This window comes from Cinclus cinclus, chromosome 14, assembly GCF_963662255.1.
Source record: "Cinclus cinclus chromosome 14, bCinCin1.1, whole genome shotgun sequence".
Taxonomy (NCBI): domain Eukaryota; kingdom Metazoa; phylum Chordata; class Aves; order Passeriformes; family Cinclidae; genus Cinclus; species Cinclus cinclus.
In genome coordinates, this window is record NC_085059.1 from 11,958,594 (window position 1) to 11,973,416 (window position 14,823).

The 14,823-nt window shown below is 42.7% G+C and overlaps 2 protein-coding genes across 2 annotated transcripts in view; one reads left to right on the forward strand and one right to left on the reverse strand.

Annotated features, from left to right (window-relative positions):
• On the reverse strand, positions 1-13,654 carry SAR1B (secretion associated Ras related GTPase 1B). The gene is made up of 7 exons (XM_062502397.1): positions 13,560-13,654; positions 9,065-9,135; positions 6,101-6,220; positions 5,238-5,303; positions 4,589-4,692; positions 4,307-4,438; positions 1-2,913 (listed from the first exon to the last, which is right to left on the reverse strand). Exons 2-7 carry the CDS (start codon positions 9,117-9,119, stop codon positions 2,797-2,799), a joined length of 594 nt encoding a protein of 197 aa, XP_062358381.1. The 5' UTR covers positions 9,120-9,135; positions 13,560-13,654; the 3' UTR covers positions 1-2,796.
• Positions 11,958-14,823, forward strand: part of SEC24A (SEC24 homolog A, COPII coat complex component) — a 23,142-nt gene continuing 20,276 nt past the window's right edge. The window contains exons 1-3 of the mRNA XM_062501972.1: positions 11,958-12,090; positions 12,218-12,285; positions 13,523-14,015. Coding sequence (XP_062357956.1) covers positions 11,958-12,090; positions 12,218-12,285; positions 13,523-14,015 — 694 coding nt within the window. The remainder of the gene's footprint in view (positions 12,091-12,217; positions 12,286-13,522; positions 14,016-14,823) is intronic.

The following is a 14,823-nucleotide window of genomic DNA, read 5'->3' on the forward strand; positions in this document are numbered from 1 at the left end:
TATTCATAAATAACATCTTTATTAATGAGTTTTCTTTTTCACATTCTTTTAAAGTGATATTCAATTGAAAGCTGCATAGTCAAGAGTGCAAAAAAAAAATTCATGTAAGTCAGACCCAAATGTGAACACTACTTTTTTTGAAGCAAGACTGGTCACAGTCATAGGAATAAAACAGAAATAATTGGCCAGGGAGATATGGAGGGGGTGGGGATGAGAACCACCAGGAAAATTCTCATCAGTATATTTATCTATTAATGAAATCTTCAGACAAAGACACACAACACTCATTCACATTAATGTGCACAACAGAATGTAAACTACAGAAGAAAGGTCCTTCCTCTGCTGAATGAAATGAAGCAGAGCAAGATTAGTTATGTATTTCACTGAGAAGTGATTACCTATTCCAACAACATACCCAGGTGGATAACACAAGGTCCAGGTTTCTTCATGCCCTTATTACAATCACATTTCAGTCACCGTTCCACAGCAGAAACCAGGAAATCAAGAGTGTTTCCACAACACTGGGAATTACTCTTAACATACACTATTAAGCACCATCACCTCCCTTCCTTATTAATTTTTAATAGGATTACCCCTTTCTTTAGGGCTGTCGTTCACAGTTGGTTGGAAAAGGAGGTGAAGAGGACCCCTTCCAAGTCCATGCAATGGATCAGCCTGTGGAAGTGCAGCAGAACATCTCCACCTCCAGCTTCATTTCCATAAGCACAGGCAACACAGTCCCCAATCTCTCACATCAATACCACAATGTGGCTCTCCAAGTAGTACTTTTAGTATTTACACCATCAAGTGATTTAGCTGTGGTTCTCTGCATTATAACCATCATCAGAAAAAGCTAGAGGAAAAAACACAAGAGGCATGTAGTAAAGACTGTCTACACAGTGGTGAGAGGCCACTTCTTGTCTCCAGTTTGGATTTATGCAGCAGAGACACCACTCTACAGCTGAACAGGAGTTTAAATGCAGAATTCTTTATGCTGGTCATTTGGAAAAGTCACCCAATGCCCTGACACTGAACTGCACCACACAGAAACTGGGTTTAGTGTTTTGCATGTGATTCTACAGTAATAAACTTCATTTACAATTTATATTAATTAGGTTCTGAATTATTCAGATGCACAATCTAGCACTGTGGGGAACTGATCATCAATATTCAATTATACCAGTTCAGGTTTGGGCAAGGAGTAAGTCTCATTTATTTGCTTTGTGCCTACAGCCTTTAAATCTGAGATTCAAGCCCAGAGGTCAAGAGAAAGTTATTTGTGAAATGAAACCAGTCAGAAATATATTTGCTGCCATGGATATTGGAAACATAAGGCCTAAAATATTTTGAAGATCATGTACAACAGGAAGTAAAAGGGATTCAGTACAACTTGCAGCAGTTTGTATTTGTACAAGGACAAAACGAACTACACAGTGAAACACAAACCCATCATAGTGAAATGGTGACTCCAGGGCTAAAACCCCACCTTCATTTAGCAAATTAGGAGTAAAACATGCCTAGCACAAGAAAGCACCAACTACAGCTCCCAGTCAGGATCAGTAAAATGTATTTCTTCAAATATTATCTGCTTTTTCCTTAGGGAATTAACACTCTAAAGCAGGGAAAAGCAGTCAGAAACTGGAAAGAGGGACTGAATTTTGCCCAGAAATAAGTTCCCTGGGCAGCCAGCAGCTGCCACACTGGCCAGGTTTCAGGGCAAAACCATGTAAAAGAATCCATCTTGTCCCAGTTCAAAATACCAAAAATAAAACTGACCAATGGGTATGAGCTGGTAAGTTTTCAAAAGCAGCAATGGCAACTCATTTTTTTCCTGGAAATTTAATGGGCAAGTATTCTGGCAGACCCAAATATGAATGAAATTGGAAACAGGATATTTAGTGCAGTGGTATTCTTAACTTCTTCAGAAAGGAACTGCATTTCTTGTGTCACATCAAGGGGTTTAATTCAAGAGACCAGTAGATTAAGACTACTTCTGTCATTAGTCTGAGATTTACTTTGGCACAGTTAATTTACACTATTTGTATTTATGGTAATTTTAAGGGCATCACAGTAGATTTTTCCTTTACTATGGAAAATCCTAAAATAAATACAATTTAGTAGTCTGCAAAAAACCCACCTTATTTTAACCTACAATGAAACTACTTTGTGGCCTGCTTGTGTTTCAAGAAAATATCACACCTATTCAGATCAGCCTCACTAGTTAAGACACATTAAAATGAAACATTTCCCATTAAAGATGCCAAAAACTGGATTTAAATTTATTGCATGACGTTGCATAAGAAAGTGTATTATTGAAAACTGTAAGGCATCATGCAATTATCCATCAGGTAATTATTTATTATTCCTTGAAAGATGGTTATATACTCTAAAGTTATAAAACCAGTTTCAAAAAAGTACATAAAAAATTTAACATAAACATTAAATATTTTTCACATGTTCATTGTTTTCAGCTGTTAAAAAGTGCATTCAAACATACTGTAATGGAAAGCTGCTTTGACCAAAAATGGTGCTGGAGACTCATTAAATTAAAAGCTGCAAAAGGATGCTGCATGGGATTAGAAAGCTCACAGGTTGTGGTATTTAAATTTACAAACTTGCTTGAAATAATTTTGCAATCTTCACACTTAAAATTTAGCATCAATGATATAATTAGCTAAAAATGTGTATCTTTAAAACTGAACAGTCAAATGAATTCAGGTTACGTACACTGAGTGATCAAATAAGGAGCAGACAACACTGAGACCTGGGCCAGGATGTGCTGCTGTGATTTTGGGATCAGTTGATGTACTGGGCCATCCAGCGGAACCCTTCTCCGTAGCCTTGTCTCTTTAGCACACTGCACATGAACACCTCCAGGGGCCTGGCATTCAGGTCCTTCAGTGGTGTGCTGCCCTGCAGAGAGACACAAACAGTCCCTTAATAAACATCTATTCCACATGGACATTTGCTTCTATGGAATGCCCTTATTTAACTCGTGTTTGACACTGGAATTTTGGAAAATAAATTAATCTAAAATCATAGAATAGGTTGAGTTGGAAGGGACCTTAAAGCTAATCTCATTCCAAACCCCTGCCATGGGCAGGGACACCTGCTACAAGACCTCTCCAAACTGGCATGAAAGCACTTCCAGGAATGGGGCATCCCCAGCTTCTCTGGGCCTGACACCTCCACAGAGAGACAAGAAAATGTGACCTTAATCTCAGCAAATTGTATACAAGAAATACACTGTGTGCTGTCACGTGCACCCACACTGGAGAGGGGGAAGTACGTGAAACCAGAATGGAACAGCAAACATGCAAAGAGAATTTTAGAGCTTATATTTGGTGTTCAATCACAGCTCCTTGCTCTGTTTGCAAGTTTCCCAGCCAGATAAAAAAAAAAAAAATTGCTACAAATTTTAGGACTGACCAAAGCAAGAGTGCAAGGTGCTTCCTTGTCAAGATCAGCACAGTGCAATAAAGCTGCTGTTCAACTGGAGATTCACAGTAGTGTCCATGCTTCATCAAATACATGCAGTGCAAAGACCAGAAAACAAGAGGGCAAAATGCAGCAAACAAGAAAGTGAAGATTTGTTCCTGCCTGACTTGAACTATGACACTGAACTTTTAAGGGAGGCACTTACAAGTAAAGAAGTGAAGAGGAACTGCAAGGCAGGTGCCCTCAGGAGAGCTAGTCAGCTAATGGGAGCTGTGATTGGAAGCCACAGTGAACAACTCTGTCAGCTGCAGGGAGGATTCTTTTCAAGGGCCAAGGACATTAAGCACTGTTTCTAATGCTAACAGGAGAAGTATCAAAAAATCCTTACTAAAAATTTGCCTTGTTGCTACAGATGCCAGTAGGAACTTTATTCATTCTCACAGTCTACAAACTTAGATGTCTACAATGGTGTAAAGTCTATCTCTAAGCTTTAGGCAAATATGTTAGGTGGAAAATTATTAAAGCTTGCACTTGAAATGAGAAAAGTCACTTACTGAAAGACTCTATTCAGTTTTCTCTTGTAATTTGCTCTATAACTATAGCCTCTGAAAACTTTAAATAGTGCATAAGAAAGTTGAAATGCTAAATACAAATACACTTTCTCTGAAAAAATGTGGCATTAAAATTATGTAAAAAGTTGTAGTAGATAGACATCTAACACACACACACAGACTGGGATTCATTCTATATACTGTTACTATGTACTAAGTACTTTATAAATTAGAAAAACATTTGTTTTGTATAGCTGGAGCAAACCAGAGTCAACACACAAAAAAAAAAAAAAAAAGAAATAGAAAAGGAGCAATACCTTTCCTGTTGTCTGGCCATACAGACCAAATGTCTCTCGTAACCTCTCTTCACTGATGGCTTCAGGTCTGTCAATCTTGTTACCAAGAATCAGGATAGGCACGTTAGCAATAGTTTCATCTGTCATTAGTGACTGCAAAGGAATGGAGAAATGAAGACTGATTAATCTAGAATACAGAAGGTCAAATCACTACTACTCATGTGCAGGTGGCAGCAGAGGTCTGGTGGGTTTTTGATCTTAGTTCCTAGAAGTTCAAAATTTCAAAAGCCCATTTAAACTTACGTCAAGTTCTTCTTTTGATTCAAGCAATCTTTCGTGATCTGCACAGTCCACCAAGAACACAACACCATTAATTGCAGGCAGGTAGTTTTTCCACACTCTGCGAGCTACGTGGAAAATAAGAAATAAAAATAAAAGGAAATTATCCCCAAACACAGAGTGATGCACATTGGTAATTAAGAAGCAACAGGTGTGTGTGGGTTTATTAATTTGATTTTTTTTTAAATCCTTAGCTTATGTTGCCAGTCTTTGGGATGCAATTTCGTGTTTTACAAAGCTTGAAATAACAGAGCAAAATTATAATTTTCTCTAACGTTACCACTGTTCTATCCCACATGAATGCTGATGTATGGAAATGTTTTTTGTTTTCCCAAAAATTATGTCAACGAAGGTAAATTTGAAGGTAAATGTAAGGAATTCAAAGTACAGAACTCCTCACAGTATTAGTCAAAAGTTTCTCCCCTACTGCAGCTCTTGCCAAATAATACTTGTGATTTGTTACAAATGGTGTAGATGGGCAAAAGAGCAGCCAACATCTTTTATGCTATCACAGAAGAGTGTGGGAAGTCAGTCTCTGCAGCAGGGCCTTTTTCTGATTGGTGTTTCTGATTGGAAGCAAACTCCAGCCCAGTTCAGAGAGACACACTCTTACCTTGAGCATGTCCACCCAGATCAAAGGTAGTGAAAGTCATGCCAGCAATTGTCAGCTCTTCTGAAGCTGGAAATAACAGAATTTTGTTCTAGGTGAAGATTATGCAGTGCTTTGGAAAAGTCTGGCCTTCTAGCATGTAGATTTTGCTTTCTTTTGGCTCTTTCCAGTATTTGTAATCCAAAAAGAAAATGGGAGCAATACAATCTCTCAAAATCAATGACACATTTGTGTATTACCAAAATGTTATTAACCATTAAAGCATGTGTGAAATATCTACAATGCTAAGAACAGCAGAGTATTCCTACACTATTTATCCCTACAGATTACACAAACAACAGTTGGCTCTGGCATCTGGTTTGCAAAAAAGATTTTGCATTTGGCGTTTTGTTTTCAGTACTGTTCAAGGCTTCTCCTCTTCACATCCTTTTCCAATTTCTCACCTCCTTACTGGAGTTCCCCAATCCACATTTTCAACCTGTGCTGAACTTTTTCCCTGCAAGGTTACCAGGATAACAATTACACAGCAACCTCTGAGACACAAACACTGATTTTCCAATTATACAGAGAAGCTGTTCCCAAAAATTGCTAGCCCCTATTTCTTGCAGCTTCTATAATACAAACTCTCTGCTTCATTGTTCTGCTTGCTATTCACCTTTTAATTTTAAATGTAACACACTGAACTATCCTACATACATAGGTTTTGTTTTTTTAAGATTACTTGAACTATCCATGCATTGCAATCCCAAAAATCCCTTTGTGTCTCCCCAGTTGCACTGGTGGTGCACTATGATATATAATCAGATCCTGCTCTTCTTGACATTCTTCAAATGCTTTCTAGCTATGGAGCAGCACTATTAACTTACTGGGATGTAACGTGGGGACATGTTGTCCCAGTCTGTCATCTTTGAGCATGTGCAGCAGTGTAGTTTTTCCAGCATTGTCCAGTCCAAGAAACACCAGTTTGCCTGATTTCTTGTACAGTCCTAAAACAAAAAAAGACCTAGTGATTAATCAGTTCAACCAGCAGGAGTTCATTTCCAGCACTAGAGATGATTTTCGTCCTGGGAACAACGTGTTATAGTCACGGTACAAAATAATGACCAGGCAAACTCCACCATGCCTTTATCAGTGCCCTTTATCCATGTCATACAAATGACATTCCCACTTAGCACAAGCCTGCTGCACCAGGTAACATGCAACTTACAGGATGCTTGGCAGGAGCAGGAGAGGCACGCAATTGGTGTGAATGTGTCAATCATGGAAATGCATTGCGTTATCTTAGGAAAAGCAGGGCAGAACAGCACTAAATGCCAGAGTAGTTTACTCTGCCCCAGCAAAAGGACAGTTCTGCTAACAGGTGGTGGAAAGGTGAGTGCAGACCCAGCACTAACAGCAGGCTCTGGACCATGGACCATCCTGAACCTGAACTCTGTTCAGCTACCTCCAATTACAGCAAAACATTCATCCGAGACAAAAGGAAAATTCAGACCTCAATCAGAGTAACACAGAGAAATTGGATGCAACATCAATAATCATAATTTGTGTATGAAGTCTTTACTATTGGTTAATATATTATTTGGACAAAAAGTAACTTTCACCCATACCCCCAGGAAAACTGTTGGCTTCATCTTGAATGGCATCATTAGAGCACTTCTGACATATTTTGTCCCATGTGACAATGCTATCCTAACAGGAATAAGAAATTTTATTTTCATTGGTTGTCATCTTTATAAAAATGCCTTCTGCCCTTCTTCTCCCCCTCCACTAATAACCCCAGAAATGCAACAGTTGCTGTGAAGGAGAAGAAAGATGTTTAAAACATGAAGAACATATTTTCTTACATTGGAGATTATCAAAGGGCAATTCTCTTACAACTTGTCAACACTGTATCCTCTGCCAGAATCAGTTCTCATTGCTTCAAACTCATTGATATTCAAAGTAAAACATTAAGATAAATCAAATTCAAAACCAAAAAATCAATCCTGTTTTGTACTGAATAAAAACCTATCTTCTGTGACGTGTTATCCTCATGTGTGTTGGGATGTTCAGCCAGCCCCAGTGATTCTGTGGCATTCCAGGGCCAGAGGTACCTCTGCCCAGCAGACCTTTATACAACTGCTGTTTGCTCACCTTCCTCTGGGCCCTTCAACTAATCTCAGGGATCACATTCCAGCTGGACATGTTTTGTAACTTGCAGGAATGAATATTCTCTCCTATTCCTCCTCTTATTTCATTCATGATCTTTATTACTCCAGGTCCTGTAGAGTGTCTTCACAGTTCTTTCAAATACAACAACTCTTACTTGCCAAACTCACCTTCTCACATGCCCATACATATATTAACTACTAAACTACAGAGTGGAGGAGAAAGTGTTAATGTTTACAGAGAAAGAAGTGGACAAACATTTTCATACAGTAACTTACATCACAGGAGAAACTCCAGTTCACACCTTATGAATTAAATGGAACTCTACTATAGGAAAGCACCAGTATTTTTGCCACTCTCAGCCTGCACCATTCAGGAGTCTTTGCTTCCCAGTCAGATGTTGCTGGTTTCACCAAAACATTTCAAGCTTCTCAAGTGTCTTACAGAGAAACACAAGACTAACAAGCAGTCATACTTCAGCTATTGGCTACATCAAGACCTGAGTTTTTATATATATACATAGAAATCAGAAAGTTTTTTGTGCATTCCAAAAGTATACTTGTGCAAAGGCATTCTTCCTAAAGTGATCCTATTAGCCTTCTGATAGGACAGCACAGGGAACTGTGGGGAGTTTCCCAAATGTTATGATCTGCCTACTTCAAGTCTAACTGTAATTGAGAATGCAGAGAGAGTGTTTCTTTTAGAAAAAGAGGGACATAAAAAGGGAGGACATAAAAAGCTCCTATATCTTTCAGCAGAATTAGACTTTGCTTGCACAGAAGTGGAAGAGCAAGCCAGTGTACAGTAATCACTGTGCAGCTAAGGAAGAGGAGATAAGAAAGATTTCTCAACTTAGTTAAAATTTCACTGGCTAACATTTTGATAGCAGGCCAAGGGTCTGACATTCAGTGCAAAACTTTAAACTTTCAACTGATAAAAGGTAGGTGGCACAGCTTGCTATGACTTCTTAGGCTCAAATGCTTTTTGACCATGTCAATAAAATCCTTCGAACTTGGAAACTGTGCCTTTTACCTATGTGATTTGCAACTTCTGATTTTTTTTAGTATCCTAACATTAATTTTCTTCGTGGTTGTGGGTTTTTTTTCCACCCTGAACTGATATGGATTGCAGACTTTTTGGCCAGGGAACAATTTTCTGAGGCTCTTGAGTAGATGCCAGTGAAGTTTCACACTAATTTCTGTGGCACAGAACAAAAAAATCACAGAACAATGCACTGCTGAACATGAGAAATGGGTTCAATATCTGGCACTAACTTTTTGTAGGCAGTCCCTCCTATTTGGATTCTGAAATTATAACTTCATGTGCACAAAAACTGAATTAAAATAACTCAGTTCAGCTCTTTACAGCAGAGAAAAATCAGGAGAAGACCCATAAAAGCCAACTGAATTACACCAGCTTAAATGTAGTGTGCTTAGAAAACTCCAACCTATTCTGATCATGAAATAAAACGTAATTTTAGTCAAGAAGGATTAATGTAAGACAGAGTGGAGAGCACACTCTGGAAATGCTCAGTATTGGTAAGTAAAACTTTTGTTGGAGTGTTACTGAATGTACACCAAACCAAGTATTATTTAGCCAGCAGTCTTATTTGAAGGTAACAGAGGTGAACAGATATTTTACACAAGAATAGCAGAAAGGAAAGCCCCCAAACAATGACTTACCTAAGAACTGCAATACACTACTGAAACCACTGTAAATCCAATCAAATAGGAACATATCTGAATCTTATAGTCTGAAATAAAGAGAAAACATGCATTTAAGTTCTGTCAGAACAGCACATTAAGCATCATAAAATATAGGTAACAGAAGTATTTTAAAATCCTCTGTTAAAAATTAAAAAAAACCCAAAATTTTAGTTTTGGTAAACTGTATCATAGACCACGTAAGTGACAACAGCAAAGATTTTCCCCTCCCTTAGGAAAACACTACATGGACTGAAGTCTTTGCAAGAAGCAAAAATAATTTTATCCAAAGTACAATTTATTGAAGGTATGTTATGATCCACTGAAGATTTTAAACAAGATTTTCACTTTTCAAGTGGGAAAAGGTGGCACTTCAGAGAGGGCACTTGAGGTATATCAGTGCAGATTAGTGCTCTGGCCATGCCAAGGAGCTGCTGGGGTTCAAAGCAGATGCAGTAAGAGGTGAAGAAGTTTTGTGGAGGTGAATCTAGAGAAGTTTGATACCAAATAAATCCTTGTCAACAAAGAACCTGCCTGTTTGGCTTGTTATGGAAAACAACTACCTAGCACAAAGCACTGGGATTACCCTCCAAAGACAGTGACCTCCTGTACTGTCCTGCACAGGCTGACACAATTCAAACCTTAAACACAAAGGTTTTGTTAAAAAAAACCCCACCAGACCTCTGTATTTTCCCACTGAATTCCTTCAGCTTAGGTTCAAGAACAGAAGGCTGAGCTGTGAGCCAGTACTCTAGGTTCATTGTGTAGCCATGAGTGATTAATTTCTAGCTTTCAAAGTGAGGATAATCATAAAATCATTGAGGTTGAAAAAGACCTCTAAGATCATTGAGTCCAACTGTTATCCCAGCACCACTGCGTTCAAGACTTAAACCAAGCCCCAAGGGCCACATCCACAGGACTTCTGAGCACTTCCAGAGATGGTGAATCCACCACTGCCTTGGGCAGCCTGTGCCAGGGCTTGGCCACCCTTTCAGCGAAGAAATTTTTTCTAATATCTAATCTGAATCTTCGCTGGCAAACAACTTGAAGCTGTTTCCTCTTGTCTTGTCACTTGTCCCCTGAGAGAAAACACCAACCCCGACCTGGCTCCAACCTGTCAGGGAGTTTTAGAGAGTGATGAGGTTTCCCCCTGAGTCTCCTTTCTCCAGGCTGAGCCTCCCCAGCTCCCTCAGCTGCTCCTCATCTAACTTGTGTTCTAAATCACACAGAAAGCACCAGTTTGACACAGTGAACTGTATTTTAGTTCTCTTGGAGACTAAAGGGCATCATCCTTAGAAGCCTTTAGCCAGCTAATTCCTATTGAAATGCATGACCCCTGCAGACACTGGAGTCCCACTGCCCTGGAAAAACTGGACTGTGCTGCTAAACACAGCTGGCAGAGGCATCCACAATGCTACAGGTTCTCACCACTCTTGTTTAGAAGCTGCAGAGCCACCTTGGGGCATCACAAGAGGACTTCAGGGCAGCTCTGAGCCTGGAGCACAGTGCACAGGAGTCAAAACACAGATCTGAACCAGCCCAAAATCCAGGCATCCATCATAGCAACTACACTCATGACAAAGAGTTTCTCTGCTATGCAACAACAGGTACATCATAGAGAGATAATGTTGAAAGAGGGGTGAATATTTAATGACCTTTGCTTGCACTGTAACAAAATCTGTTCAGATCATAAAGCACCAAGTGTCTTGGTTTCGCCACAACTAATCCTTAAACCTTTAACCATATCTACATTACTGTGAACATCACAGCAGCTGCAACAGGCACAATTTTTAAGAATACAATTCAAATATGCTTGTCAATGCATAAACACCCAGTTGCACAATGTCATGACTGAAACTGTCCCTTGCATGGCTAAAAATCAAAGGTCAAGAATAAGCAAACATGGCAGAACACACACGTCAGCAGATTTATTTATTGCTTGAGCAAAATACCAATCAAGAAAGGCCTCTGTGGGACTTAGGGAAACGATCGACTCAAATAACCTGCAAATCAGGGTAAACAGCGTGATGTAAGAGAAGAGCTCAGATTACTGAGGTGAGAATAACTTCAGTGTTCAGTTTATTAACCTGTTTCATCTATTACACTTTGTTTTGGTTGATTTTTTTGTAAACCTATCTTCATGTTTTACAGAAAAGACCTTAAGGGGTGAGATTCAAATTATTAACCTGAGAACAGGATTATTCTACAAACACAGCTGAAGTGGCATTAACACTGGTTCAGTTTCCATCACCATAGGAAAAGTGGTGCTGGAAACAGAGCTATCCACATCCTCCCAAACCAACCTCCATAACAACTGGCAGCAGTTAAAGGGAAACACTTTCAAAATGGAAAAAAAATGGACAGCTAATTGTAAAGCACACAGGTAATATTTGAACAGAGATATTAAATCTACTCTTATCACACAGGAAAAGTAAATATATAATTCAGAGTGGTGTCAAATCAAAGCATTACAAAACTGTAGTGGCTCTGCTCTGGTTTTGAAAGTTGTTATACTGAGAGCAAATTCAGGGAAGAGCTGAGGCTGTTGAATATATACAGACTCAATGTCTCAGGTTCACATTGAAAACACCATAAAAGGCAGAACAACGAAGACTCAGCAATCACTGCTCACAAGCCCTGATGGAGACAAGGATACTATTTCAATGGTTGATTTGAAAATAATCCACTGGAAGTGGACAAAAGCTTCGAATGAAAACCTGTGCTGGACCAAGACAGTCTTGTGATACCAACTACTCTTGCAGACATCACCAACTCACTGTGTCTCCACTACAAAGATACCAAAGTTAACCTTCTAGTATCACTTCAGTGACACACGTCTACCACTGAAAAATGTTCCCATCAACCCTGGTCAATGTTATTTCATCAGCAAAGCATCACCCACCCAGTAACTCCTGTGGAGCCCAGTCCACCACTCCACAGACCAAGGACGTGGGTCCATTTACTGGAGACTGTGAAGAATGAGGAATTCCCACACAGTGGCTCTGGTAACGCTGAGCCAGCCTCCTGAAGGGAAAGCTGCTTACAGCATGGACTAGCAAGCAAATTCACTCACATCTTTTATCTTCTGAAAACTAGGAATTTTTTTTCCTCCTACACTCGTTTTTTTTCTAGCTAAAAATGTGTCATTTAACTTCCAAACCTTAGGACAGCGCTCACTTCTGAAGCCTCTCGAAGGTAAGGTAAGAGACAGTATCAGGTGCTTAGAGTTTTAAATGCTTTTATGGAACAATTAGTAAACAGAAACCAGTGACACCCAAGTGAACAGCTATTACATGAACTGGGAACACACTGTGCTACACCTGTGTGGGGATTGTCAGCAAGAGCCAGAGAAGAAATCTCAATCCAGTCTGACAGCACCTAAGCTGCACCTCAGCCACAGTTCAGTCTGAAACCACAACCTGCAAGAAACAGCTTTGAGCCTATTGCTAAGTGTGTATTTTTAGTATTTCAAGCAGGATGTAAACATGATCACTTAAAAGTTATAATTTCACACATGACCACTGTAACATTATAAAGTATTACCACAGGCAACAAAAGCCAAAATCCATAGGAAACTCAGAGGATAAACTGAGATTCTACAACACAGTTTATTATTTGATTTGAAACTGCACTTGGATGTTGCATTTTAGAAGCTGAGAAAAAGTTCAGTCAGAAAATGAGGTAACAGCAAACACTCTCTTTAAGTATTTTAATATTCTTTTTGACAGCAACTCGTTTTTGAGACAGCAGAGTTTACCTATGAAGACAGCACTACAACACACGAGTTCCTAAGGGCACCTCATGCAGAGGTTTAGTCAGCCCTGGCTCACAAAGCCCAGCTCTCAGAGAACATTATCACTGCAGGGCTGCTGCATCAGTCACTGACTTATGAACAAAACCCTTAAAAGCACTGACTTCTGAAGATATAACAATACTTCAAACAAGTATTGCCAGGTTGATACAACGCGGCTGACGGCTGCCCAGGGAGGCTGCAGGTCATCCGTGGGTTATGGGGTTACTTAACGCACCTCACCATCGCAGGCCCACTGCGGCAGCGCTGCTCGGCACCTGCGAGCACCGTGAAAGCCTCACAGACCGGTCAGTGCCCTCAGCGGCCCGAGCACTCCTAGGGGCCGTGCCCGGGCGAAAAAAAGAGGGAGGCGATAGAAGGGATAGGAGGGAAGGGAGGGGAGCGCCCGCCCCCAAGCCCCTCGCGGCGCGCTGCCCGCGGCCCCGCGCAGGTCGCAGTTTGTGGGGGCGCGCAGGGACCCCCGGCCAGGCCCAGCCGCGGCCCGGAGGCCGCTCCCAGCAGGACACGGGAACGGCCCAGCGCCTCGCAGGGCTCACCCGGTTTCCCCGCCGGCCGCGGAGAACTGACACCTCACCGCCCACCCCGCTCACCCACCGCCAAGCTAAGGTGCTCCGGGACTCGAACAGCACCGGCACCGGCACCGGCACCGGCACCGACACTCACCCGCGACTGCGCCCGCTCCGCCCTCCGCGGCTTCTTCCGGCACCGGCGCCCAAGGCACACTCACTCGGGTAGGCTCGGCTGTGTCCGGATGTACTCGGCTGCGTTCGGAGGGACGGGCGTCGTGTCGGCTGCGTTGCCTTCGGCTTGGTTCGTATGGGCTCGGCTCGGTTCGGTGTGACTCGGCTCCGTTCTGTTCGGCTTCGCTCGGCTCCGGCTCTCCGCGTGTCCGCCCGGTCCCGCCCCTTCCCCGCCCCTGGCCCCGCCCCTTTAAGCCGCAGCGCCGCTCCCGGAAGTGCCACGTGTCCGCAGTGCGGCTGCGCGCGCCTCCCGGCAGTTCCGGTGGGCACGTCCCCCCCGCCCGGGCCGGCGCCGCTGCACGGGCGGCTCCGAGCGCGCCCGGCCGAGCCATGGCCCAGCCCGCTGGAGCCCCCACCGGGCAGCAGCCCTACAGCAACGGTGAGTGCGGGGTAGGCTCGTGGGGTTCGGTGTGGGATAGGGCCTGGCGCGGACGGCTCCCGCCCCGCGGCGCTTCCCCCGGGCCCAGGCCACCCTTCGCCCCGGGGCAGCGGGGGCAGGGGCCGGTGCCCGCGGGCAGAGTGCAGGGAGGGGGTTCCGCGGACGGCCTGTTCGCTGCCCGGTTCGCTGGATTATACCAGGCTGAGCTCGGCGGTTCCCACCCTGCAGCCGGGCCACTCGCGGCCCGAGGCGAAACGCAGCTGATGTAGGGAGGAAAGCAGGAAAGGAGCGGCAGCGGAGCCCGGGCTCCTGGTGTGACCCCGGGAGCAGCGTGGGGCGGTGAGAGTGGGGGTGAGGAGCTGTCGAACCGGGAACTGCCTCAAATGTCACTGCGGAAAACACAGAGCTGCTCATTAGACAAAATAAAACTTAATTCTGATTTTTATTTTTCATGGCAAAAGTATCCCTGAGTACAGTTGTCTGTCGGTATGAACGACAGCGTCTCTCAGAGAGAGCCCGTGTCTGTGCTGCCGGGGTGACACGCACGGCTCGATCTGCCCCGGACCGTCCTTTAGCCCGGGTGGGTCTCTGTCGGTGGCACGGATGACACAGCCGAGGCTTGACCCTTTGGAACGGGGCTGTACATGTGGCACTGTGGTTATCGCTGAGCTCAGCCTGCGGCGCTGCGGGGCTTTCTTGTCATTCTCGTAAAGCCGACATTATCTGTTTCTGTGTGCTGCAAACTGGGAAAGTCTTATTTTCTTCCCCTCAGTTTTTTTTTTCTTGACTAGATATTGAAGGTGAAACT

What these genes read in the sequence shown, in the direction of transcription:
- SAR1B (XM_062502397.1), bottom strand. Translation starts at nt 9,119, where the DNA reads ATGTTCCTATTTGATTGGATTTACAGTGGTTTCAGTAGTGTATTGCAG. An exon ending in TGTCCCCACGTTACATCCCA is followed by an intron (nt 5,304 to 6,100) that starts GTAAGTTAATAG and finishes TGTTATTTCCAG; the next exon opens with CTTCAGAAGAGCTGACAATT. An exon ending in TCTGGGTGGACATGCTCAAG is followed by an intron (nt 4,693 to 5,237) that starts GTAAGAGTGTGT and finishes TTTTCCACGTAG; the next exon opens with CTCGCAGAGTGTGGAAAAAC.